At 49.7% G+C, this 27,896-nt stretch overlaps 1 protein-coding gene across 2 annotated transcripts; it reads left to right on the top strand.

The window, feature by feature from the left end:
* Window positions 1–78: 78 nt before the first annotated feature.
* On the top strand, window positions 79–24,133 carry MKS1 (MKS transition zone complex subunit 1). 2 transcript variants are annotated; one of them, XM_077836335.1, is made up of 18 exons: window positions 80–200; window positions 503–621; window positions 2,041–2,105; window positions 7,153–7,308; window positions 7,958–8,055; window positions 8,373–8,501; window positions 8,829–8,933; window positions 9,356–9,464; window positions 11,876–11,932; window positions 14,090–14,132; window positions 14,637–14,699; window positions 16,657–16,727; window positions 17,104–17,173; window positions 17,483–17,590; window positions 18,282–18,415; window positions 19,147–19,229; window positions 19,308–19,405; window positions 22,812–24,133. In XM_077836335.1, exons 1-18 carry the CDS (start codon window positions 121–123, stop codon window positions 22,907–22,909), a joined length of 1,686 nt encoding a protein of 561 aa, XP_077692461.1. In that variant the 5' UTR covers window positions 80–120; the 3' UTR covers window positions 22,910–24,133. The 2 variants fall into 2 exon arrangements, with proteins under 2 accessions (XP_077692460.1, XP_077692461.1); XM_077836334.1 differs by having other exon boundaries at window positions 79–200; window positions 19,308–24,133.
* The last annotated feature ends 3,763 nt before the right edge of the window (window positions 24,134–27,896 follow it).

Raw genomic sequence — 27,896 nt, 5'->3', positions numbered from 1 at the left:
CACCTGGGAGACAGACCCCGCGCATGCGCATGGGCGGGCACGTGGGAAGCCCCGCCCATCTCCATGGTGACGCAGACGCGCTTTACGGCGGGACGCGCAGACCCGGCGCGCCGCGGGCCCATGGAGGAGGCGGGCTGGAGCTCGGACACCGGCGGGGCGGTGTATCGGTCCCGCGACCCCGTGCGGAACCTGCGCATCCGGTCAGGGCCCGGCCGGGCTCTCCGGGGCGGGGCCTGACCCTCAGGAGTGGGGGAGCGAGCCCTAGGCTGGGGGGGAGCCGGGCCCGGCCCGGCCCGGCCCGGCCCCCGCGCGGCGCTGCTGCCGCACAGCGGGTTGGGGCCCTGGGGTGGGGCCCAGGCGGGCGGCCCCTGCTCCCCCCGGCAGAGCCCCGGGATCTTCGCCCCTGGGGCAGGCGGCCCCTCTCGCCGCTGGCAGCAGACAGTAGCTGCCTCTGCGCTCCCTGGCCGCCGGGTGACCACTGCCTTTTCCTCTCCCCTGCCAGGGCTCACATCCAGAGGGTCACTTCCACCAGCCTGCTCCTGCAGCAGCTCCAGCAGCCCGCTGGCCGGCAGGGGAAGGAGCTCGTTAGCCTGGCCGCCTTCAGCTCCCACCCAGCGGCAAGTAGGTGTCTCATGGCCAGCGCCTGTTCTGGTGCGGACCCACCTCGCAATGGCCATCTCAGGTTTCTGCCACTGTACAGGAGCCCTGGGAGTAAGAGGCTAGAGATGGGGTTGCATCCCTGACCATCTTGGCTAATAGACTTATCTTCCATGAATTTATCTAATTCTTTTTTGAACCCCATTATAATTATGGCCTTCACAACACTCCTGGGCAACAATTTCCACAGGTTGAGTGTGGGTCGTGTGTTTATTTTAAACCTGCTGCCTATTAATTTCATTAGGTGAAGCCCGGTTCTTGTGTTATGTGAAGGGGTAAATAACGCTTCCTTACTCATTTTCACTACCTTGTTTTATAGACCTCTGTCATATTCCCCCTTACTCATCTCTTTTCCAAGCTGAAAAATCCCAGTCTTTTAGATCTCTTGTCATAGGGAAGCTATTCCATACCCTTAGTCATTTTTGTTGCCCGTCTGTATACCTTTTCCACTTCTAGTATATCTCTTTTGAGACGAGGCAACTAGAACTGCACACAGTATTCAAAATGTGGGCATACCATGAATTTATATAGTGGCATGCTGATATTTTCTGTCTTATCCGTCTCTTAATGGTTCCTAACATTCTGTTAATTCTTGGTTGCTGCTGCTTATTGAGCAGATGTGAAGTGAAACCCCCTGGTTGGTTTTTACTTCTCAACCCAGAGACCTGTAGAAAGCAAATCATAAATGAGGAAAAGTAAATTCCCTTGGAATAACTAAGTTGGGGGTTCCTAAACACTTCAATAGCATGAACCATGGGGACGCTTTCCCTACCATCCACTATCAAACAGTTTTCTGCCCACCTCCATCTGCTATCTCTTAACATCCCTGTTACAGCTACAGCAATTGCTTACCTGGAAAAATGATATTAGGATAGGACTTGTAAGGAGTTGCATTTGTAGCTTCTTTAATGCATCTGGCAAAGATGAGAAGGAGCTGGTACAGTAACTACTTAGTTTTCAGTGGCCTATAACTTGAGAACTGATTATCTAAGCTAGTGTTTGTAACACAGCTAAGGAAAGACTCTGACCTGTCTGTGTCACTTCTACTCTCCCCTTGCAGATCTAGTCCACTCATTCATTCCCCAATCCTGGGAGGGGCTGGTGGTATAATATTTTTGCCCCCCCACTGCTGCCATTGATGCTAATGGCTGCACTATCCCTCACGAAGGCCTGCAGGAAGCTGAGTGTCAAACTTCTTGTTCATTAGGTGCAGGTGACTTGGGAATCCCATGTATAGCAAGGCTGCTAGCTTCTGGATTCCAGGTCCTGCTGTTGAAACAGAAGAGAGGATGCTGGCAGGACTGTTGTGCTGCACAGTGCTCTTTGCTGGGGGGGAAAGAGGCACAGGTGTGAAGAAGTGACCAGCACCCTTTTGTCTTTCAGGTGGCTATTGTCCTGATGATGAAGAGAAGGCAGTGATTGGCTGGCAAGAAAAACTCTTCAGCCAGGTGAGCAAATGGAAGGCTGGGAGTGACCCTTTGAGTGGCAGATAATACTCAGAATTTCACAGCTGGGTAGTGTAGTACCCTGTTGGAACTAATGCAAGGGGCCCTGGCTTCATCTCCAGATCCCAAAGAGAAAGGGAGGGCCTGTTCCACTTAGGGTATGGCTACACTTACCCTTTAAAGCCCCAAAAGTCCCCTTTTTGCACTAAAACCATGGGAGCGTCTAAACTAGTTAATGATTTTTTGCTGTGAAACTCAGAAGTTTCACCACAAAAAGAAAACCACCTTCACAAGAGGCGTACAACTCTTCTGCTGTTCTTTTTGCACTGCTATGAAAGTGAAGACACGTTCTAGCAGTGTAAACGCCCTTTGGCCTCCAGAGGATATCCCATAGTTTCAAAAGTTTTAGAGTGGTAGCCGTGTTAGTCTGTATTAGCAAAAAGAACGAGGAGTACTTGTGGCACCTTAGAGACTAACAAATTTATTTGAGCATAAGCTTTCATGAGCTACAGCTCACTTCATCAAATGCATGCAGTGGAAAATACAGTGGGAAGATATATATATGCACAGAGACCACGAAAAATGGGGGTTGCCATACCAACTCTAACGAGAGTAATTGATTAAGGTGGGCTATTATCAGCAGGAGAAAAAAAACCTCTTAGTGATAATCACGATGGCCCATTTCAAACAGTTGACAAGAAGGTGAGAGTAACAGTAGGGGGAAAATTAGCATGGGGAAATAGTTTTTAGTTTGTGTAATGATCCATCCACTCCCAAACTTTATTCAAGCCTAACTTAATGATGTCCAGTTTGCAAATAAATTCCAGTTCTGCAGTTTCTCATTTGTCTGTTTTTGATTTTTTTTGTTGAATAATTGCAACTTTTAGGTCTGTAATTGAGTGTCCAGGGAGGTTGAAGTGTTCTCCAACTGTTTTTTTGAATGTTATAATTCTTTATGCAAAAGAATAAATGGACACAAATCAGATGTCAAGACTGTCCAGTTTGGCCAATGTACATGGCAGAAGGGTATTGCTGGCACATGATGGCATATATCACATTGGTAGAGAGGTGCAAGTGAATGAGCCTCTGATAGTGTGGCTGATGTGATTAGGTCCTATGATGGTGTCCCTTGAATAGATATGTGGGCAGGGTTGGCAACGGGCTTTGTTGCAAGGATAGGTTCCTGGGTTAGTGTTTTTGTTTTGTGGTTGCTGGTGAATATTTGCTTCAGGTTGGGGGGCTGTCTGTAAGCAAGAACTGGCCTGTCTCCCAAAAAGTGAGCACTCTGGCCAGCATCTCCACTGCTCTGACACACGGACCTCCCCCTCTCCCCTGTAAGCCCTGGGAAGCGCTTTGAAGCGCCTTTTCCCTTTGTTTGTAAATGTGGCGGGGAAAGCAGCCAGACAGCATTTTTTTTTTTTTTTAAAACCTCCTATGAAGAAACCAGGAAGTAATGGAGCTCCTGAGACGTGAAGCAAGGCAGCATGGGGCACTGAGCAGGGACCCAGAATGCCTTCTGCTCACCCCCTGCTTCCCACAAGACCTATAGAGAGAGCTTCACTGTGGGATAGCTGCCCTACAGCACTGTTCTCAGGCGATGGAAGTGCTGGTAGTGTAAACACTCTGACAGCTGAGGAATTGAATGAGTACACAAACCAGCACTTTACTTTCATTGGTTCCCTATCACCGGTGAAACTTACAGTGCAAAAACTCTAAGGTTAGACATACCCTTAGATATGGCACTCGCTGATACAATTCAAAAGGGGTCTGTGTTCTCTAACCTCATGTGGCGACTGTAGTCTTGAAACACGAGGAGAAAATGCAGCATGTTTCTGATCTAGAATTATCCCAGCTGCTTTCCTGTGCCATCTCATCCAGACAGTACTCATAAAAGCTGCGGAAGTGACTCTGAACCAAGAGAGAGAAACAGCATTATGGTTACTGTCTGTCCAGGATCCAGCTCCGGGAATAGCAATCTGTGGCCCCATAGCTACAACCACAGCAATCTTAAACCCTAATCCTGCAAACAGTTATGCATGTGAGTAGCTTTACACACTTGAGTGGTCCATTGGTAGTCATATGTGTAAGTAGTTGCTGATTTAGGGCTTACGTCTCATAAAAAAATTAAAATAACACTAATTACTCCAATATCACATTAAAAGCAAACATGGTCATTCTGGCAGGTTTATTATTTACAGACCAATTTAGAGGCAAAAGATTTTTTGGAAGAAGCAAAACAATAAGAATGCAGTTTGATTTCCATGAAATCTTGTGTGTCAATGTGTGCAGAAAATCTTTAATGTTTCCTTGCAACTAGTGCAAGTGACCACCCTCTATTTACATATTTAGCCACAGTGAATTCCCTTGAATGTTAACCAATTGCTGTGTAGCCCTTACATTCCATACTGATCTCATCCTGTTTGGAACTGTGTTTTATTAAAAGGGCTCTGTAGCAGAGTGCTGACACACCAGCACAGCACTTCTTGCTGATCATGCAGGAATTAGTTTGATTCCAGCCTCCAAGTGCCTCCTGCTGGCTGGTGTCTTCCTACTGGTATCTGCTTTCTCTAAATCTCCACCACTTGTAGTCCTTCAGGCCCCACATCACTCCCAGACCCCAGTGCCCCTTATCTTGGGGTGCTGCCCCACAGCAGTGCCCCCACACTCTGGGTCTCCCCCCCAGAGGGGCCCCAATCCCTTATACCCACCTTGCCTCAGTGACTACTGCCAGTCATCATCTAGCCCCTTTTCTCAGGGGCAAACTGCAGTCTGTAATGGCCACCAGAAAAGGGGTTGGACCTGCTGCCTTTCTAGCCCCAGCTGCCTCCCTGCAGCCCTAGTACCTCCCCTGGCCTTTAGCAAGGCCTCAGCCTGGGGACTCCCCAGGCCACAGAGCTCCTCAGCTCTGCCTATCCTTCCCTAGCCCTGGTCTGCCTCATGTACCCGGCTTGATCTCCCAGGCAGCTTGGTCCTCTCTGCTCCCCAGCTGGAGCAAGAATCTTTCACTTGCTCAGCCTGCCCTTTTATCAGGGCCAGCTGTGCCCTAATTGGGTGCAACCACACCTGGGGCTGACTATCCAAGCAGCCTCCCTTGGCTGCTTTTAACCCCCTTTCTGACTGGAGCGGGGTGACTGCCCACTACAGGCTCCAACTCAATCTTCACCCTCCAACTGGAGGAGGCCCCCAATTTAATACTACAGAGATTTTATGCAGTCTGTCTGATTTTAGAAAGTAAAGCACCAGACCTACCTAAAGGCCAATCCTGCAAAAACACATGAGCAGCTTTACTCAAGCAAGTAGTCCCACTGATATCAATGGGATGCCCTGCATGAGTCAGGTTACTCATGTATCTGCAGGATCAGGCCTCAAGTACTCCCAATATAAAATTTGTAAGGACCACCCCAAAAAAGTGGGCATATAACAAGGAGTGACAGGATGAAACCTGACAGGGAAAATGGAGGCTAAATGCAGAGCACCACTACCTGGCAGGGAGGTGTGTCACACTGCGGAATCACACCCCAGGGGAGTGGGGGATGCTGGATCTTTTGGTGCACACTAATAATGAAACCAGACCAAGCCCAGGAGGGAGTGGACATGTCATGGGGGGTGGGGGGTTAAAGGTCAAGACTGAGCTACAGATACTAAGTGGGTTTTGTTTGTATTTCTGTCACTGATTGTGTGTGACCCCAGGCACACACTATTTAACATCTTTATCAGTGATGTGGAAGAAAACAAAACCATCACTGCAAAGTTTGCAGATGACACCCAAATTGGGGGAGTGAGAAATAGTAAAGAGGACTGCTTGGTAAGCTGGGCACAAGCAGACAATATGTGTTTTAATGCAGCTAAACATAAATGTATACATCTAGGGAACAAAAAATATAGTGTATACTTACAGGATAGGGGACACTATCCTGGGAAGCAGTGACTCTGAAAAAGGTTTGGGGGTGGGGATTGATAATCTCTTAAACTCCCGGTGCAATGTTTTGGGCAACAGGGGTAATGCGATTCTTGGATGCATAAGTAGGAATCTTGAGTAGGAATCGTAGAATATCAGGGTTGGAAGGGACCTCAGGAGGTCATCTAGTCCAACCCCCCCAAAGCAGGACCAATCCCCTATTTTTGCCCCAGATCCCTAAATGACCCCCTCAAGGATTGAGCTCACAACCCTGGGTTTAGCAGGCCAATGCTCAAACCACTGAGCTATCCCTCCCCCCAATAGAATAGAGAAGTTCTTCTATCTCTGTATTTGACACTGATGTAACTGTTACTGGAGTACTGCGTCCAGTTCTGGTGTCCATAATTCAGGAAGAATGTTAGTAAATTGGAGAGGGATCAGAGAAGAGCCATAAAAGATTATTAGAAAACATTCCTTATAGTTATAGACTCAAGGAGCTCAATTTATTTTGTCTAACAAAGAGAAAGTCTGTAAGTACCTTCATGAAGAACAGACTATAATGGGCTCTTCAGTCTAGCAGAGAAGGTATAACATGATCCAATGGCTGGAAGTTGAAGCTAGACAAATTCAAACTGGAAATAAGGTGTTCATATTTAACAGTGAGGGTCATTAACTACTGGAACAATTCACCAAGGGTCGTGGTGGATTCTCCATCGCTGACCATTTTTAAATCAAAATTGGATGTTTTATTAAAAGCTCTGCTCTAGGAAGTACTATGAGGCAAGTCTCTAGCCTGTGTTATACAGGAGGTCAGACTAGACAGTCCCTTCTGGTCTTGGAATCTATTAAACTCATGTCAGCCCCTGAAGGATGGACTAGGTATGCTCTAGTTCAAACAGGAATTATTTGGAGAAGATCTCTGGCCTGTGTTGTGCAGGAGATCAGGCCAGGTGATCCCAGTAGACCCTTCTGGGCTTGCATTCTATGAATCTCTGACTAGGTTGGAAGTAAGGCTGGAGGTTGGGATTTTAAAAGGAACTTAGCTCCCTGAGGATCCTTTAAGAATCCCAGCCTAAAGGCCCTTCCTGTCTCTGATCTCTGCGATATGTTTTATGCCAAAGCAGCCCTTATATTTCTCTGTGCTGTTCTCAGTTTGAGGTGGATCTGTACCAACATGAGTCAGCCTGTCAGACCCCCTTGGACCGGCAGTACCACCAGGAGATACTGAAGCTGGAGAAGTCAGGAGGCCGGAAGAACTACCGCATCTTCACTTACACGGATCATGACCGATTCACCAACCTGGAGGAGGTACCTGCTCTTAATTGTGCCTAAGCTGCTGCTGTCTGTGCAGTGGTAGCTCTCCACATGGCCAGGTCTTCAGTCTTTAGGAAAGAGGGATACGTTACCAGGTGGTGGGCTCAAGGAACTGAAGATGAGGATTGTGAGAGGCCAGCTCAAGGGCAGCATAATACATTTTCATGCAAGACACCTCCAGCCACTGTCCCAACTCCAGGCTGAGTTCTGGGCCTTTCAGAAAGATGCACGTTGAAAGTCTAGAGAAAGCTGTCAAGAGTCCAAACTCCACTGTTTGTTCCCTGTTATAATGGCCGCTGCCATAACACGTAGAGTCTCAAATGTGCCCTGTTCAAAGAATGGAGGATGGATCGATAGCACTTTTATGGCTAAGATCAGGAACTGGGCTCTCCCCTAAGAGGGGAGCCAGTCAAAGGCCCTCCCACATTCACTTTGACTTTGGATCAGCTGAGAAGGGTGCTTTGTGTGCATGTGTGGCTGTGGACACATGTATGTGCCTGTTCCAGGACTGAAGTCAGGTCTGCCTGCAGCTAGGAAAGGGGAAGGAGAAATCTCTTGTGGTGTGAATGCCCCGGCCTTTCCAAGGGGAAGGAGAGGCTCTGTCTATAACTGTAATAGTTCCACTCCCTGCCCTCTCTTCCAGCACTGTCAGAAAGTGACCAGCTCAGAACAGGAGGCGCCTTCGTTCCTGGCAGAGAGGATGGCCAATTTAAGGAGAAGAAGGCAGGACCACAGACCAACGTAAGTGCAGAGAAGAGCTCAGAGCTCACTTAAGCCCCGCCTCAGAACTCACTAATGCAAGATTGCCAGCACCTGTGCCTGGGGAGTTTGAGTACCCCTGCCCGGGGAAGCTGGTGGTGTGGATTTCAGCATGGGTGCCCCCAAGGGTCTGGCTTCTGGAGCCTGGGATTGTGGCTCCTTGCTCTGGTGCCCCAGTGTGTGGATCCCACCATGCATGTTATCCTCTTTGTTGGGGCTGTATTGCACTGGCGTTGTGGGATTTTGTACCTGGCACCTTGAAGAGCATGGGTAATACTGTGCTGTGGCTTCCTTGGCAGAGAAGGAAGTGTTCTGAAGTCCCGAGTCATCACCTGGGAGCCGTCAGAAGAATTTATTAAGAATAACCACGTCATCAACACCCCTGTTCAGACCATGTACATCATGGGAGACTTGGGACCATATGGGATGTAAGTAAAGACTCGGAATAATCTGGTGACCTGGATGGAAAACCCGTCTCTCCCACTCCCTTATGAAACCACAATCCCTTGGCACCAGTCCCAGGAGGAGAATTCCGAGATCATCAGCAATTCCAGCTGCTGTTGCCTTCTATCCCTTATCTCAGTGGGAAGCGTTATACTGTCCCCCCACCCCAACCTTCTTATTCTGATCAGTGGGGGTATGACTGGGTTTGTTTCCCATCCCCCACGTCCACAGGCAGGGCCATAAGTCCACTGGCAGCAGTGCGCATGGACTCGGTTAAAACTGGGTGTCTGTTTTATGGTCTCTCCCCTCAGGCTCGGCCACAGGGAGTACGAACACGTTCTTTGCACAGTCAAGGTGGATGGCAATGGGGTGATTACAGTGAAGCCTGATTTCACGGGCACTAAAGGTGCTTACAGGTGAGCAAGGCAGTGTGGGGCTAGTGCTGCAGGTGGGATTGGTGCAGAGGGGCTGAAATCACTTTTCCCAGGGTTACCTTATATACTGTGGAATGGGGGACCCTGAAACCTAGCACGTAGAATGGGAAGCATGGGCTCCGGAACTCCCCAGGCAGGATCATAGCATGCTCCTCTCTGATACATCATGGGATCTGCTGAGCCTCTTGAGCAGGCAGTTACCCCCATGGGCATGTAGGAAATGTAGGAGTAGGGACATCCTGGGGGTTTCTTTAATGATCCCTTGCTGGGCAAGCCCCCAGAGTGTGTGTGGTGGGGCATGGCTGCTCCTGGAGCCATCACCTCAGCCTTAGGGGTGGTATAGCTGCTGCGAGCACTGCCTGTCCTGTTCTGAATCTTGCCCATGGTGCTCTGGGGATGTGCAGGATTGAGCTGGATGGCGAGAAGCGGGAGCTGTGGAGATACACCATTGAGAATGCCTCAGCCCAGGTGCAGCGAGAGGAGGAGGAGCGGGAGCAGCGCATGTTCAGAGATGTAAGGATCAGCTTTGGCTAAGGCCCTTGGGGACTCAGCTCAAGAGACTGATTCCATCACAAACTGTTTCTGAAGTGGAGAGACCTTCCCAGAAAACGCCCTGCCTCTAGCTCCCTCCTGTTCAAATGGAGGCAGCTCCAGATCAAACCCTTCACTGACTGTAACTGTGCCGCATCACACTGACAGCTGGTCTCTCAGGTAACCAGATCTTAAGCTAGGCTAATTCCAGCACCCTGAGTTCCACTGAGATGCCTACAGAAGGCCTCGAAGCACAGCTCTCATGTGCTCTGACACAGCTTGATAAGCAGGCAGGCACATTTTGCACTAGCTTCATTTTCTGAATGGTCTTGCTGTGGAGCCCATTGCCTCAGCCCAGTCTGGAGGGGAGTAAGGCCTGGACAGTAGTAAAGTCATGTATCTGGAGGGAAAGGATGTTTTTCTAGCAGAGCACAGATGGGGACACCCTCTGGGGACTGCTGCTGTCTTGGGGTCCAGTAGTAACTCAGGAGCTAAGAAAACACGCAGATTGCAAACTAGAGTTATAAATGATGGACGTGTTCCTGCACTCTAGGCAGCTGATGCAACCTTTACCAGCTCTTCCTGCTGCTTTCCTCAACCTCTTATCCAGCTAAATTAGCCCTCTTCCACGCACCAATCTCATATAAGTGTTGGGTCATTCTTTCCATTTGCAGAGTTGTTGTGCTCCTTGCATGTGTGTGTAAGATGTTTAAGTGCATGAATGTTTCATTTTGAACTCTTATTCTTAACTTTCAGTTTCAGGTTAACTCCCCCTTCTGGATTATCATGGAAGTACAGTAAATATTAACAAGAATGGCCATACTGGATCAGACCAATTGTCCTTCTAGCCCAGTATCCTGTCTTCCGACAGTGGCCAGTGCCAGATGCTTCAGAGGAAATGAACAGAACAGGGCAATGTTCATCCCCTGTTGTCCAGTCCCCGCTTCTGGGAGATTTAGGGACACCTGGAGTCAGGTGTTGCATCCCTGATCATCTTGGCTAATAGCCATTGATGAACCTGTCCACCAGCAATTTATCTTGAACTTTTTGAACCCAGTTATACTTTTGGCCTTCACATCATCCACTGGCAATGAGTTATACAGGTTGACTGTGCGTTGTGTGAAGAAGGACTTTCTTCTATTTATTTTAAACCTGCTCACTACTAATTCATTGAGTTACCCCCGGTTCTTGTGTTATATGAAGGGGTAAATAACGCTTCCTTATTCACGTTCTCCACACCACTCATGATTTTATAGGCATCTGTCATATTCCCCCCTTAGTTGTCTCTTTTCCAAGATGAACAGTCCCAGTCTTTTTAATTTCTCCTCATATGGAAGCTGTTCCGTACCCCTTGTCACACTGTCTGGAGGCTCATTACCATGAGTGCCTACCTCAGGACAAACTGTCAAAAGTAGGTGGTATGTTCCATAATTAGATTTCACCAACTCAGTACAAAATGTGCATTCCTAAAATACCACCGTAGTTTTATAATGGAGTCACAGACAGTCCCCATAGACCCTCCAGTCTATCTTGCCACCCAGGCAAGCTGGACTGTGTGATAGATGGTCACTTACACAAAAAAATCACAAATATTTCAGGTTACTCCCAGTCCCAAGAGACCACTCACTCACCCATGTTGATTTGCATCCTACACCAAAAACAACGCTGGTAGCCAATTCTTTAGTAAACTAACTTAAGTTTATTAGCTAAGAAAAAATAATGAGTTATTGAGAGGTTAAAGCAGGTAAAATTTTATGTACGTGTGCGTCGTAGTCTCTATTTCCAAATGGTAGCAGAGATGTAGTAATCTTTCAGTTTCCCAAAAGTCTGAGCACAAAACTCCCCCATTTGCAGCTCCTAGTTGCCTGCTCCTTTCCCTTTTCCCCACCTAATTTGTAGCCTGCCTAATCATCAGCCTTGCTGTTTAAGCATAGGGGTTGGTGCCCTATCTGCTAATGTAGAGAGACTGTAATTCAAGAGGCAATCTCACTTCAGGGGGGATTCCGTTATGCCAAGAATCTGAAACTCCTTTCCACACCTTCAGCACTTGAGTCAGATGGCCTCTATTGTCAGGCACCAGAAAGCGGAGAAGTTCATACGTCCAGCCCATCTCTAGCTGATTTCCCAGGTCCCTAAAAACACTGGATTGTTGTAGGTATCTTCACCCTGTCACTTGTTCCCACATGGGCTGCACCCAACTGAGGAACTCTGTCACCCTTTCAGATACTTCTGCAGCACTGGCTTCTTTATCTGGTTTTCTTTATCTGGGTCCTGGTTGTCTCATGCCGTTTTTCTCATACGTCTCCTAGTTTGGGGCTGTTCTCTGTAACGTAATTGGAAGTTGAAATGATTGCTGCATGATGGACTTTTTCTAATCCACTGTTTTTCTTTAGTTGTATAGTCGGCACAAGGAATATCTCAATGGCCTTGTTGGCTCAGACTTTGAGATGGTGAGTAACAGATGTGGTAAGAATGAATTAATCAGTGACCTGAGGCCAGAATTGTTAATAAATTGCCTTTGGAGAATGGTGACCCCAAGTCTCATGGGGCAGTCTTGGCCCTGGTCTACCCTACAGAGTTAGGTCAATATAAGGCAGCTTACGTTGATCTAATTATTTCAGTGTACACACTAAGCCTTGCTTCCACTGATGTAAGTGCCCTATAGTACACTGACCTAATAACTCCATTTCCACGAAAGGCGTAGGGCTTTTGTTGCTGTTAGGGAAACAGTGTCCACATAGACACTTTTCAGAGTAGCAGCTGTGTTAGTCTATATTCGCAAAAAGAAAAGGAGGACTTGTGGCACCTTAGAGACTAACCAATTTATTTGAGCATGAGCTTTCGTGAGCTGCAGCTCACTTCATTGGATGCATTCACTGTATTTTCATTACATCCGATGAAGTGAGCTGTAGCTCATGAAAGCTTATGCTCAAATAAATTTGTTAGTCTCTAAGGTGCCACAAGTACTCCTTTTCTTTTTGCATATAGACACTGCAACTTACATTGGCTGTTGACTGTCATTTTTGTGTCATGCTGGAGCCGTGAAATTGACAAGAAAGCCAGGCTGTCACCTCAGGGTGGGTAGGGGGTTCCAACTATAGCCCGGATGCCTCCGGGCTCCACCCTCTCTGGTGGGCTGCTGCTCAGGCTCCCTGCTTGGAACCGGGCTGCTCTTGGGGTCCCGGCTCCCTGGTCCCCACTGTACTGAGGCTCCCCACTGGGAGGATGGCAGACACTTGGTCTCAAGGCGGGGAGCATAGAGCTGAGAGCCTGGGCATCTGGCAGCCAGGCTCCCGGCAGGGAGCGCAGAACCAAGAGTCCAGACAGCCGGGAGCAGGGAATCCAGAGCGGGTGGGGGGCAGCTGGGCTCCCAGAGGGGAGCAGGGAGCTGAGAGTGGGGGAAGGGACAGCTGGCAGGGGGCTGGAAGCCCTGTGGGCAGCTGGGCTCCCAGTGGGAAGCTGAGAGCCCAGGTTCTCAGCCCCCCACACTGCCCCTCTTAGGTTGGTGAGAAGTGCTCCTGGTGAGGACACGCACCACCAACAGAAAGAGGGTAGTGTGGACAAGAACCACCACAGTAATTACTGCAGTGGCTGTAAGTTGATTTAACATAGGTCGACTTACATTTCTAGTGTAGACATGTCCTTGGTTACAGCTATGGCTGAAGGGGCACGGACGTTGTATCTGAATTTTCTCCTGATCTTAGCATGGATGCCATTGTGCCAGGGCATCCAAAGATTGCTTGGCTTGGGCAGCATGCTGGCAACTCGCAGCGCTGTGATCTCTGTCTGCTGACTTGCATGAAGTGGAGTTGATTGTAGCAGCCCTTACCTTTTATATGGATACTTGGCCTGTAGAGACTACCAGTCCAGCATGCCTTGGTCCAAGACAGAGCTGCCAGGATCCAAATGCCCCACTGCCTGCTGAGAGTTGTAGTCTCTGTGGGACTGAACTCTTTGTAGGCTTTGGAATTAGGTTCTGTGAGACAAAAGGAACACCACTTTGTTCTGGGAATCAGCTGCCATTGCGCTCTCAGAGCTGTGGAAGGCTCAGCTAGAGCCTAGGGTGTTCTATTGAAAGCCCCTATTTTCAGTCTCATGTTTATTGCTCATTTTTTTGGAATCTCTTCTGCTTGGTCTCAGCCCCAGGTGGGTGGCACGTGTTTGAGCTGAGTGGGAACCAAATGTTTTCTCTGCTTCAGCAAAACTTCTGGCTCGTTTTTACAGGCAGGCTTGAGTGGAAGGGACGAGAGCCGGGATTTCCTGAGTGCTAGTGACTGTGACCAGCTTGAAATGCTGTAAGGGGACTGGTTTTAGAGAGGGTTGAACTCTCCAAGGAAAGTTGAGGTGGGCACCCAGATTGGCTGGTTGCTTTTGGAAATCTTGGCTGGATCCTGTGGGAAGCCAGGACATTACCCCAGGGAGTCTTGTCTCCCTATGACCGGCAGAGAGAATCCCCTGGCTGGGGCTTTTAGTGTAAGTGACTATGAAGTGTCCTGCAGTGATGCTCTGGCTTAGGGCAGGGTTCTCTAGGGAAGCGAGCGCACAGTGATCAATCAGCTATTGCTGAGCTGCTTCTCACCATTCTGCCTGTGTTCTCTCTGTCATAGACTCTCCCTGGTGCACTTCGGCTGTTTGTGAATGGAGAGATAGGTGAGTGCCTATTATAGATTCTCACTCTGGTAAGGGGGCAGCATGCTGCTATGTAGGGCCCTGCACTCAGCAGAGACCCGGAGACTCAGGTCGACAGTTCAGTCTAGGTCAGAAGTGCTTTGTCTGTTGGGAAGGATGTGAGCTGATTCCCTGCCAGTGCCCCACATCTCTGCTGACTAATCCCAGGAGCAGTGTTTGCATATTGGAGGGTGCCTTTAGCCATATAGGTGTGCAACGGCAGTAATGGAGACCATAGCAAAGAACAGAACTTTGCATAGAACCTCCTAGGCTAGTATGCTGCTGGTGGGGAGGGGTGTTGCAGTCACACAAGGAAGTCCCCTTTGAGAAGACCCTGGCTCATCCCCACCATCCGCAGTAATCTCCTCTCCTTACTGGGACCTTCGGGAACCCTCTATGGGACTGTCCCAGCCTGTGCAAATGAGGGTTTCTGGAGGGCTTGGGCTGTGGTTAGGAGACACCATTGTCATTGTCTTTTCATCTCAGTTTCAGCCCAGGGCTACGAGTATGACCGTCTCTATGTTCATTTCTTCCTGGAGCTGCCCAGCCGTGAGTAGCCGTGGTCTGGTTCCTGAGCCAGTGTCCCTGCCACACTGCAGCATTAGGAACTCTGCTCTGCTATAGGGTCCAGCAGATCAGTCCTTCCTAAAAGCAAGCATAGCAGCAAGCAAGCAAGCAATGTGTTGGCCACCATTTTGGCTGGCACCGGGGATTGAACCAGACACCTTCAGAGCATGAGTCTCTATGGCTTGAGCCAAGCTTGATGCATCTGGGGGTACCTGTGGTTGTGAGGCAGCTTACTACCACCTAACTTTAGTGTGAAGAAGCCTTATCTGTGCCAGCTGGGGGACAGCTTCCCAACACAAGCAGTCCCCTCCTGCTGTCTCTCTCCAGGTTAGCAACCCCCAACTCCTCCGAGCATTCCCCTAGAGTGACCAGCCCCTAGTCCTGGACACTCTCAGGATTCACAGATCTGCTGTTCCCAAAGAAGCAGTACACAGTAGTTTACCAGTTTTCCTTCAGTTCACTGCTCTATTTAACACACAGCACTTCGATATGAGTATAGTGAAAACAAGTAAAAGTTTATTTAACAAAGTGTAGAGATTTAAGTGATAGCAAGTAGAAATATTAGAAAGAAATGGTTACAAGTAAAAAAAAAAAAAATCACAATACACATTCTGGAACCTAGACTTATTTAACTAGGTACTGTCATGTCTTCGAGTTGCTCATCAGCATTTTTCAGCCAGGCAGGCTGTGATCCCTTTTTCTTAAAAAAAAGTCACACTCTCAGCTTGTCTGCTCAGTGAAGGATACCGTGTGTCTCTCTGCACTGTCCTGATGTACCAGACTGTTTCTTTGATCTTAATCATAAACAGGACACCCTGCTGCTATGTGTTCCATCCTGTAGGTTGTGATCTCTTGACTTCACAAACTTGATTAGCAGGTGACTCTGTGTGAAAATAGACTTATGCTGTTAGATGCACAATGAACAGCCAGGGAGATAAGTGTGTACTACCCCCTGCCTGACCAGAATTGGTTTATCATCTTGTGGTGACCTGCTTAACTTACATATCTTAAAAGCATAGTTTTCAGTATAGACGCATAGCTTTTTAAATAACATCCTTATAAACATTTTACAGTGATTATGATGACCAGTGGGCTACAGGCTCTCAGTAAAGAGCTAATATGCCTCCATTTAGCTAGCTATTATACAGATGTCAGACCCAGGTGAACCCGTTAAAACCCCATGCACCCCTTATGCTCTTGGCCAGTCAGCACCAAGGTGTCCCTGGTTCACAAGGACATGTAACACACGCTGATCAGTGGATTACCCTTTGCAGTGTTGTGGCCATGTAGGCTCCCTGAGCCCCCTCCTGAGCAAACTGTAGAGAGCAGAGCTTGACACCTCTTCCCCTTCAGCCCTGGGGCCCACTCAGATCTTGCTGCCTGGTGGTGTCCAGTTTCCATGTGCTCCAATAACAGTGAGCCATCAATCCTGCTTTCCTGAGGCTGAGAGAGGCAGGCCACTGGCCCTAGGGTCGCTGTAGGTTGGAGTCATGTGTGCAGGATGCTCTCAGCTTTGTGCTGCATCACTCTGCAGCCTGCCCAGCAGGCTTTGGTCAGTGTTAGTGGGTTAATTTGTCTTGCCTTGTTTTAAACCCTTGGCTTTTTGTCTCTGTGAGGCTATAGCCCTTGTCCCTCCTCTCTATGGGATTATAGCCCAGTTGGCTGTCTGTCTCTCTGGGGATACAGGCCTTGCCTACATTCTGTTTTCAGGTCAGATTTAAGTAAGTTTGATCCTTAAATCTGAGTTAAGTTGGCGCCGAAGTTCCCAATTTGGGGGCTCTCCCAGGAGACACAGCTGGAAAGGTGAGAGGGCAACAAAGTGCCTAAGGGGAGCTCAGTGGGAGAGGACTAACAATCCTCTCAGCTGCTCCAGGACAGCCCATGCTGCTTTTCTTACAACACTAGTCATTCCCCTCACGGCCTCCTCTTCTTCTGCCAGGTTGGTCGAGCCCAGCATTCCAGCAGCTCTCTGGGGTGACGCAGACCTGTGCCACCAAGACCCTGGGCAGGGTAAGGGGCAAAATAGGGCACTTTTTGATGGTGTGGTTTTGTAGGCTGATGGGGCTTCCTACCGCTTGCGAGGAACTCCATGTGCCCACTCTGGCTCTGTGTGTGGAGTGTTACAGTGGGAGGTGTTACAGGGGTCCCTCATACAGCTCAGTGGGTAGAGGTCTCAGGCCTGGCATTATCTTGGGGATTTTCCAGTGCTGGGAGCACATTGAATGCCCTCTTTTATGACTGATCTTGGCCTGGGTCAATCCCCAGCAGGATCCTCATCCCACACAGCTGGTTTTCTCAAGCCCTTGCCATGTGCTGCATGATGCTGGTGACCCTGCCCAGGGTCTGATCTCTGCCCTCTCATCTCATTCTTGTTCCCCTTTCCCAGGACAATGTGGCATACTTCTCTTACCCCTTTACTCTGGAGATGTTTTTCACCCAAGAGGATGAGTCAGAAGGTGAGTCCCTTGCTGCTCAAGCCTTGTTTGCCAGAATCTGCCAGGGGCATTACACCGTAGGCACTGCACAGCCTGATGCAGACAGCCCTGCACCTAGGTTCTCCCTCACCCAGAGAGGAGCAAAATTTTGTATCTGGCAAACATTCTTCCCATGCCGCATGGACCTGGGGCGTCTGGCGAACAGTCGCTTCCCTTGCCAGGGAATATGCAGGGATAGGACATTTCTGTTAGCAAGGTCCTGCGTGCTCAGTTCTCTGTGGCCAGCAGAGCTCTCGTTGGCTCATTTGACATTGCTGTCCCTCCTTTTAGGTTCTCTTCCGCAGTGGCCTGTGATCTATTTTGAGGTTCTCTCACTGGATTATTGGCAGAGGCATCGTGTTGAAGGTTATGGCTCTGTGGTGCTGCCAGCAGCTCCAGGTAAAGCCTCCCCAGATGACCAGCTCCTCCTGGGCCTGGGGCTCAGCTGATCATCAGGCACTGGGAAAGGATTTCCCCTACTGTGCATTGAGGGGGCACAGTGGGCCTTCTCTGAAACAGTGAGAAGGAGTCACGTGGGCATTCAGTGCTGCTGCTGGGGAGCAAGAGGCAGAGATGACCTTTGTTTTGTCTGGCTGTTCCCTTGGTAACATCAGGCAGCCAGCCCTGATAAAATACTTCTATTACTCACCCTCCCCGCCCTCCATACGAGGGGAGTTACCCTTCCCTACCCCACAGGGGGCTGTTTGCCACTGAGGCCCATGGGCAGAAGGCCCTACAGAAACACAGGTCATTTCCCTCATGTTGAACAGGGAAATATAACTGTTCTAGTCAGGAAAATGCAAAGCTTGGCTTGGTCTGAGGGGCCTGAGTTATTAAGTGCATATGGTATCTCCATTGTTAGCTGTGTGTGCGTGGGGGGGCAAGGGTAGGCTCTGTCACATGTGGTATCTCCATTGTTAGCTGTGTGAGAGCAGGGTGGGGAGGTCTGTCTCACATGATCTATTCCAGCCTGTTTGTGGGGGGAGGGAATCAGTGGACATCTGTCCTTCCTCCCTACCTTCCTCCCTTGTGATTTTTCAACGGGTTTGTGGACATTACCTTTCTAACTGGCCTCGTCCTCCTGGAACAGGGTTCCACACCCTGACAGCCCCCACCTGGCGACCCATTGAGCTGGGGACGGTCTCTGAGCTGAGGAGGTTTTTCATTGGTGGGTCCCCTGAATTGGAGGACATGACCTACATCAGGGTGCCAGGAACCTTCAAGGTGAGTTCAGCTTCGGGGCTTGTGCCACTCACTCTGAGTCAGATTCTGCTCCTCTCACAGGAAACGCTTGGGGCTACTTGGACCAGATTCCAGCCTGCTGCCCAGTGGGCATTGCCAGAACCATCATGAGCCTGTTCGTTGGCTGTCTGAACAGGATCAAATGGGCCACGGAGACTGAACTTTGTTTTCCAGGGCATGGGTGCATTACCATGGGGTGTCTATAGGAGGCTTGCACTGCCCTGGCATGTTCTGGGCTTGCTCTCTGCAGAGTGGCTGTTGATCCTGCATCTTTCCTTTCACCAGCACTAAATTCCCTTGCATGTGTAGAAAAGCAGGTGCAATTCCCCTTGAGAAATGGAGCTGTGCTGTAGCTGAGCTTGCTCCCTGGAGATGGGACTCATTGTGGGGAGAGGCAAGCAAGATGCCCATGTGCTCTGGAGACTCTCAGCAGTTTGTGGGGGAACAAACAAGGTGGACTCAGTAGGAGGCTGGAATCAGGAGCCCTAAGCAGTGAGCCCTGCCCCAGCATGGCCTGGAACTCTATGTGCCCTTCTCAGCACCACACAGGGGTGTCTGATCTTAGTGCTTGTGACCTGCTGCAGGGAAAGGAGACTCCATGCACCCACCCTGTCGCTACCCCTCTTGCAGGGGCCATGCTTACTCTCCCTGGTGGTCAGCCTGGCACTAGTGACTGCAGACAAGGGCTGCTCTGACTTGTGCTTTCCCCGCAGGGAGAGTGCCTGAGCCGCTTTGGCTTCCGCACAGAGACGACAGGGAGCGTCACGTTCCGGCTCCACTGCCTGCAGCAGTCCAAGTAAGTGCTGCCTTACCTCCAGCTTGTGCGCCAGTGGCTCCTGCCCAGCCCTGACCTGATGTTTGTGCTTCCGTGCAGAGCCTTCCTGGAGTCCAGTGCCCTGAGGAAGCGCATGCAGAGCGTGCTGGACCGACTTGGGGGCTTCAGCCAGCAGAGCTCCTTCTACAATGTCCTGGGTGAGGCTCTTTCCTGTCAGTCTCTACCATGTGGAGAACCCACAGCTCAGCTTGCTCCTTGCATAAGGAGTGAAGAAGCTGTCATTCTCCAGAGGGCCCCTCTGACCCTCCCCCTGCATCTCCCCTCCTCCCTGCAGGCTCCTTGTGCCTGACTCCAGCAGGGCAGAGGTTAAACCATGAGACAGGGAGTTGCTGGAAATGGCAAAGGAATGTCAAGAAAGTGGCAGGATGGAGTTTGTCTGAGCTAGCAAAGCTAGAGAATTGTCTATCCAGGGCCTACCAGCACCTGGGACCCAGCATGACTAGCTGTTCTGACACCAACTCCCAAGAGGAGACTGCTCCCTGTCATATGCTGTTGAAGTCGGAGCAGATAGAACCCCCAGTGCTGAGAATGGCTGTTCAAGTGTCCTCTGTATATTCCCAATCTTTGGACTTGTGCCGAGGGTGCAGCAAGACAGTAAGTAGCAGTGCCCATTAGGGTGCCCATGTGCCCTCTCCCCCACTCAAGCGTGCTCTGAGAGTTTGGGTCTAAAAGGGGAGTGATACTGGTTGCCACCTCAGTCCTCCATCCAACCACAGCCGCAAAAGGACGTGAACCTCTTTGGGTCTCCTAGGTTCATAGACTGTTAGTGCTCATAATTAGTTTTTATCATTAGTAGTTTTTTGAGTAAATTATAGGTTAGTTAGATAAGAAAATCTTTATATATTTTCAATATGGTGGATCCTAGCGTGAAGAAACAAGGGTTCAAAAGCTGCGTGTCTTGCCAGTGGTCTTCCTGGCATCCATGTTCATTGTCTAAAATGCTGAGGTAAGAATCATTCACCAACATGTTTTTGCTACCTGTAGCACATTCACACTTTGGGCCTACAAGGAGAAACAAAATGGACTTCAGGCTCTTCTATTACAAAGAGGCCTTGTCAGTCAAGCTTCTTATTTTCGGATCCTTTAGAACTATCCAAGGATAGGAAACTGGAATCAGCACCGAATACATCTGGATCTAAGAAAATGGCAATAACTAAGTCTTTGGCCTTGATGATGCGGTTCAGTTCCAGGCTGACTGATCTTACTGGACCCCAGTCCTCAGATCTGGCCCCAAAACTTCTAAGATCTCCCTTGGGACTGCTACCAGACAGACATCCAAAGTATTCAGATGACTTACTGGAACCTACTACTTTGGTCCACAGAAAAAGAGAGACTAAATTTAAGCATGCATCAGGTAAGTCTTCAGACCATTCAGATGTGGATCTGAGATCTAGCAATGTTAGATCTCTGGATTGTTCCAGTTACTCAAACCTGAAGAAAAGACCATCGGATCCAAGCATGGCAGCTCAACAGCATACGATCAGAGTCACAGCACAGAATCACTCAGACCTGCATCTTCTCTCAGATCCAGCTATATTCAGAGAATGATAGAGTTAGAAGGGACCCCAACAGTCACCTAGTCTAACCCCCTGCCAAGTTTCAGGATTGTTGTGTCTACACCAGGGGTCTCAAACTCCCGGTCCATGTGCCATCTGCAGCCCGAGAATCTCCCCAGTGTGGCCCGCGGGGCTCCAGCAGTTTTGGGGCTGGATCTCTCCCTTGGCCCTACGTGTCCCCTGGGCGATTTACAATGGCTTGGGGCCCCACCCACCACCGGCAGCCCCGTGGAACTGAGCAGCTTCCTGCTGCTTGCTCCATGTGGCTGCCGGCCCTTCCCTGTGGCCCTGGGGCAGGGCTGTACCTCTGCATGCTGCCCCCACCCCGAGCGCCCCTGCAGCCAATGGGAAGCTGCGGGGGCAGTGCCTGGGGCAGTAGCACACAGAGGCCCCGCCGGCCTGCCCCACCTTGGAGCCCCAGGTAAGCGCTGCACCCCCTAACCCCCTCCCAGAGCCTGCATCGCTCCCCTCTTCCCACACACCCCATCCCAACCCCAAACTCCCTCCCAGAGCCTGCACCCCCTCCTCCTTCCACCCTCCCAGAGCTTGCAACCCCATCCCCTCCTGCTGCACCCCCAGCCCAGAGCCTGCACCCCAGATCCTCTCACCCCTTCTGCACCCAAACTCCCTCCCAGAGCCTGCACCCCAATCCCTTACCCCAGAACTCTCCCCCCCCCCCCCAACTCCCTCCCAGAGCCTTAGGCAGGTGGGGGGCGGAGTTTGCGGGTGCAGGTTCTGGGCAGCATGAATGACATTATTGGCATGCTGGGAGGATTTGACTACTGGCACTGGCCCTAAGGCAAATTGAGTTTGAGACCCCTGGTCTACACCATCCGAGACAGATGGCTACCCGTATTGCATTGCTCTCCCAAGAAGAAACTGAAACAGGACGTTGAGTGAGGAGGATCCCCAGCAAGCAGGATCTCCAGCACCTAAGACCCAGTGAGTTCACTAAGAAAGAATTAATCACCTCTTTACATATCTCAGATCCCTACCTCAGTCGTATCATCTGGTGCTTTGGGATCAGATCTGGGTAGAATTAAAAGCTTTAGGTCCTCTTCCAGATTGTTTTTCGTATGTATGTAACTGCAAGAGTAAGGCCATTTCATCCCAGTCCCTATCTAGATGGGTTAGCCAGCAAATTGAAGAGCATTGTAGAGGCCTAGAGTTCATTCTTCTAGAGCTGCGGCAGCTTCTATGGCATTTGCTAAACATATTCCTCTTACTGAAATATGCAAAGCTGCTACATGGAGGACATTGACCACACATTATGCATTGAATTTGGCTCACAGGTCTGATGTTCATTAAAGCAGTGCTCCAGTCTCTGTTTAATTAAGACTCCACATCCCTCCTTCCAATCTACTGTACTGCTTACCGGATTATCCCAAGAGTGGGAATATGCAGAGGACACACAAAGGAGAAAGGAAGATTACTTACTTGTAACCAGAGTTCTTCTAGATGGATTCTGCATATTCACATTCCTTACTACTGCGGAGTCCAAATTGAAGTATCTTGGTATTACGCTTCAGCAGTGGAAGCAACTGAGTTTGGCATCGGGGGGCTATGCCCTTTTATACCCATTTTCTCAGAGTGCACTTGAGTACTGCAGCAGGGAAGGGCCCGTGGGCACCCTAACAGGCACTGCTTCCGGAAGGTTCTACCCTCATGCTGCACTGGTCCACACAAGTTCCAAGAGTGTGAATGTGCCAAGTCCACCTCAAAGAACACCACTTACAAGTAAGTAGTCGGCATTTATTTCGTGCAGGCTGGCTGTGGGGTGCTGAGGTGTAGTCATGGTAGGAGGGGAAGGAAGGTAGAGAGAGCACCCAGGGTCTCATGCTTTGTGGATGGGAGAGTTTGTCATAGCCAGCCAGAGAGAGAGCGACTGTGTTAGCCAGACAGGCCCCCATCCCTCCCCTCCCCCGACAGACTGCCTTAGCAGGAGTGTCAGTGGGTGCTGAGCCCATTCTTGGATGCTCTATTGTAGAGGCATTCCAGAGGGCACGGCGCCGGATGCAGGAAGCACGTGAGAGCCTCCCCCAGGACCTGATCAGCACCTCTTCCTCCACCGTGCAGCAGCCATGAGCATTGTGTTCCCAGCGGCTCCACTGGCACCAGGCCTGGCTGGGTGCAGCAGCCTCTCTTCTAAAAGCACCTTGTGCAGCAGGAGTCTCAGCTCCAGCCCCTTCAGGCTTTGCAAGTGCCTCCCACTGCAGTTGTCAGTGTCTCTAGGATGCCCAGCCTCCATACTCTTCTCTTGCATCCCTACTGGCCCCAGTAAAAGGGGCATCTTCCCTGTAAGGTGATGTCTGCCTCTGGATCCCATCTGGTGCTCCAAACTAGAGCCAGAGGCACACCCCACCAAAATGGCTGGTGCTGATGTCCAAGCAGTGTTTTAGAGAACTCCATCCATGTTTGGTATGAGGTAAAGCTCTGGCTTTCACTTGCTCACGGGAGAGATTCAGAGAGCCTCCCAAAGCCTTGAGGGGCACTCAGGCCCTGGCTTCGGTAGCACCCTGTTTCCTCTAGGGTAGTGCCTAAGTGAAGTTTCATATATCACCAAAGATAGGTGCAAACAAGCCCCTCCCCTTCCTTTCCAGCAACCCCTAGGGTTTGGTACCAACAATCCCCTCCTTTCAGACCCATCAAGTTGGGGAAAGCTGGAGGCCCCAGGTCCATGAGTGCTGGGGTTACAGTAGGAGCACAGATGCGCAGCCAAGGTGAGAGCATGCATGCAGAATGCTGATGGGCAGTGGCATCTCTGCACTGTCAGAGTCACGTCATACCCCCTGCGATCCTGCCTGCTGTACGTTTACAGTGAGGACTGTGCAATAGAAATGAGATGTTTGATCAAATTGCCAAGAGTTAATTCTAGCCCGAATGGTTCTGACGACACTTGAGGAATCCTTTTTCCTGACCACATGGCAGTTCTCTTTACCAGCAGCACTCACTGCTGGCCACATTTAGAGATTTGTTGCCGAAGCCTAAAAGCCATGGACAATCATTCCATCATCCCTGCTGGGCAGGCTGTGAAACCATCTGAGAGACTGGATGTAGGAGCACTTGTTATTTCTATAGTGATTAGTGAGCAAGCAGCAAATCTCTGGGCTATATTAGTAACTGATCTGATAAGTTCTCTTTTCTACTGTGTGAGGGGGATGATGTTAGAGGTCACAGGATGGTGACATTGCAGAAGTTCTGTTTAACTGAATGAGTAAGCAGGTAGGTCCTTGAGAAATGCTAGTTGTTGGCAGTGATACAGTTCTTTGTAGAAACCAAGTCTGTTGCTACTAAAAGTGATTGCCTCCACCTGAGCCTTATGACTGGATCATTTCTCAAGTGTAGTGCTGCTGCCTACCAGTTATACCTGCAAGCCAGCCAAAAATATGACATGGAGTCAGAATCACAATAGGAGTGGGTTTGGGGCTCACATACTCTAGCTTCTGTCTCTGAAGCTCCCAAGGGTACAAGACCCCATTATGCTGCTGTTTCCAGAGTGTGTCTGCCCTGTAGTCTGTGAAGTTGTTCGCAGAAAGGACCTTTGGACTGGGTTATAAATGTAGAACTCCCTATTCCCCTCAGTTCACAGCAGAGCTCTGCCTGGCCGTTTGTTATCACCGTTTTATTAGTTGTTCTATCTCACTGTGACAGGGTGTACTGGGCCCTTTCAGGCTCTCTGCTTGCAATCCTATTACACCCTGCCCAAAAGAAGAGCAGTAAAGGTAGGTCCTCCAGGCCTGCCTAGAAAGGTTGCAGGGAAGCAGCCAATCAGAGCCAAAGGAGCTGAAGGGCCTGAGCAGGTCAGTTGCTTACTAGGATTAGAAGGGTGACAGAGGACTGAGAGGCTGTGACACTCCCCAGGTGAAAAGACTGGGGAGAAACCCTGCTCAAGCAGGGACAGGACTGGGAAGCTCTGCAGCGGCCTGGGAGAGCGAACCCTGATAAAAAGGGGGCAGAGATGCCTGAGAGAAGACCCTGAGACATCAGGACAAAGACAGAGACGCTCTCCAGGCAAGGACATCTGGGAGAGACCCTGCTCAAACAGGGAACAGACAGAGAATGCAAGAAGGTGATGGGACTGAATGGGAAGCAGCCAGAGAATGCTGCAGCAGCTATTAAAATAATACGTAGCTGCTATTTGTAGGGTCCCTGGGTTGAGATCCAGAGTAGTGGGCATCCCTGGGTCCTGCCACTGAGGAAGGAGGCCTAAGCCCAAGAAGGGGATCAGACTCGATACCAAAAGCCTGAGAAAGGGACTAGAATTTAAACAGGCCTAGCCATGGGGCTGAAAACCCCAGAAAGGGCCGATAGTTTGTTGGACTGTGTTACTCTGGAAGGGGTCCATCCATTTTAGACTTTATGACTTAGCTGGAGGGCTGAAGCACTGAAGATTCTCCTGTTGAGGGCAACAGCTGATTTTGGGGGGAGGAGGAAAGGGAAAGAATGCAGGATCACAGCCAGTCGACTGGAGCTGCTCATGAGAGGTGAGTGTGCCCCATCAGTCACTGTGTGGAAACATGCTTCCCCCTGGGATCCCACTATTTCTGCCCTTTGCTGGTCTTAATTACCATCAACCTGTTTCTTTCCATCTTCCCTGTGTCTGTCTTCCCTCTTTCACTTCAGGAACTCCCAGTGCCTCTATACATCACTCCCATCCCACCCGCAAAAATGATTAGTGGTGACAGAGTCAAGGGAACGGGCCCTAATTAGGCCTTAATGCTAACTCTGCAATGAGATTAATGGGAGAACACACAAATCCAGGCAGACACTGCTCCATCTGGTTAAACTTTTTGTAAATGAGAGGTAGAAAAAAACTGAGTTTCTGCAAAATATGCCACATGGGCCACAGAACTACAACCTATGGGCTGGCTATAAAATAGGGATTGGCCTCTCTCCGTCTCCATCTCTGCTTTTGCCTTGGACAGGATTGGGAATCACCAGTGCAAGACATCCTTGGGGCAATGGAACATCTGGGTTTTCTAAGGTGGGCTCCAGCTCTGGGTAGCCCTAAACTTAGTAGTGGGTTCAGCTTATGTGGAGAGTGCAAAAACCCTGGTTCTGAGCTCTGCTTCCAGATCCAAATCTGGTATCTACCTGGAGATTTTACCCTGGAAGAGGGTTTCCATTCCCAAACAGCCTTGAGGGAAGAAAATGTTCTCTCAAAAAGCAGCCAACCAAGGAGGGTGTAATCTCCCTGGGCTGGGTCAGAATGGTACAAGCCCAGTCTTCTCTCTCGAAATATATCACGTACCAACAAGTACATTAAAGGTATTAAAGTTTCAAAATAAAGCACTTGTATGTTAGGAAATGTGAGAATTAAGGTTGCCTGGGCAATTTTAATTAATCCTTCTTGTGTGTAACTGTTACAGTCTTTAATGACATAGTCACATCCTATTTTTTGTAAAGGAGGCTGCCTCATTCAATGCATAGGATTGACAGTGCTTCCTGAGTGGGTAGCTATTCTTTATTTTTATCCCTATCATTCAGTGTGTTGCCCTGAACTGTATGTCCTGCACACCCTCCAAACCCTTCTCCGAATTCAGAATTGTTTCCTCAATGGTGCTTATCACGATGTGAGTGCTTCACAAGCCTGCATTAACTTCTCCTCACAGCTTGCCAGCAATACATGAGGAGAATATTGTCCCTGTTTTATGGGGGGAGACACAAATAGACCGGCCTGATGGCACATGCTGAGTGGGTGCAGATTAGAAATTGGGACCTCCTGCTTCCCGACCCTGTACTTATTCCTCTATAGTACACTGCTGGAGGGGTTGAGCAATTATGGTCCTAATAGAATTCAGCTGTGAGCAACTCAGCACTTTTACAAACCAGGCCTCAGCTGTCTCTCACTGTGCACCCAGAAACTGGGAATCTTGCAGTTTGTGGCCACCTGCCAGAATTTTGGTTTAGATGGCCTCCAGTTGTCTCAGACTGGTAGAGACCGTTCCAGACTGAGCACGTTACCTGCTGTGTAAGTTCTAGTATGTGAGAACACACCTGTTTATAAGCAAAACAACTTCTTGGCTTGATTTAATAGTGCTGTTTCCCACAACAGCAGTACCCCCTCTCCTGCTTGGGCCAGCCACCCCCATCCCTTTCTCTGGTGTCTATTCTTTTGGTCTGGGAGGGGGAGGGCTAGATGCAGTCTGTGCTCTATTTGTTGGTGTGCTGGCAAGGGTGGCCTGTGCAGCTAGCCCTGCTCCAGGCAGCGGAAGCGTGTGCATGCTGACCATCTGGGCTCATGCTCAGCAGCCAAGTGGGGAAGGGGGATGTTGATGGGCTTCAAGCTGGTGCTGGGCATCTCCGTGCTGCTGTCGGCAGAGTCCATGGCTGCCATGCACATCCAGCAGAGATGCATGGGGGAGGTGAGTGTCATATCTCCCGCACTGCGGAGCGACCTGGGAAAGGGGATGCCCTACCCTGGCACCAGCTGTATCAGTTCTTTTATGTTACTGTCCAAAGTAATATAAGGGACCTTTATCTTGGGTGTCTATTCACTTAGGATTGATTAGCCAGTTAAGTGCAGAATTCTCCCAGTTAGCCAAATAGCAGGGTGTGACATTCTATACCTTTGGGGGAGCGTGCTGTAGCCCCCATATTCCTCATTTTCATATAGTCGTGATCTTGTGTATAAAGCATGCCTTGTAAGGTATCGGGGAAAGGTCATGATCTGCTGAAAATCATTTCTCTATCCATAGATGTGTATCATTAATGCATATGAAGTTGAGAATTGTGTAGTATGGTTGTCACTAAAACATGCTGTAAGTTGGGGGAATCAGCCAGATATTAGCTCCCCAGAGGCAACAGCAAGGAAAGTGACCAATGCCCAGGTGGGGTGTGAAACAACCCATCAACAGCCGTTGTCCAGCAAGGGAGCTACAATGCAGTGACTCACCTGTGTGAGGCCACGCCAGAGGCTCCCCTCGGGATAACAAGCCTGGTACATATCAATTTCTTTGTTAAATTGATTAACTCATATAAGCTTGCAGCGTCCAATGGGCATAACGGGACACTGCAAGATGGAGGTTCCTAGGATTGTGTCTGGGACCGGAGATATTGTCTAGTGTCATTC

The sequence above is a fragment of the Eretmochelys imbricata genome, chromosome 17, assembly GCF_965152235.1.
Source record: "Eretmochelys imbricata isolate rEreImb1 chromosome 17, rEreImb1.hap1, whole genome shotgun sequence".
Classification (NCBI taxonomy): domain Eukaryota; kingdom Metazoa; phylum Chordata; order Testudines; family Cheloniidae; genus Eretmochelys; species Eretmochelys imbricata.
This window is presented reverse-complemented; position numbering and strand designations above follow the sequence as displayed.

Bases quoted from the DNA above. Each gene is read 5' to 3' on its own strand.
- MKS1 (XM_077836334.1), top strand. From the start codon at position 121: ATGGAGGAGGCGGGCTGGAGCTCGGACACCGGCGGGGCGGTGTATCGG. The intron at 9,465-11,875 runs GTAAGGATCAGC...GTTTTTCTTTAG, and splicing joins AGCAGCGCATGTTCAGAGAT to TTGTATAGTCGGCACAAGGA. The intron at 11,933-14,089 runs GTGAGTAACAGA...TCTCTGTCATAG, and splicing joins TTGGCTCAGACTTTGAGATG to ACTCTCCCTGGTGCACTTCG.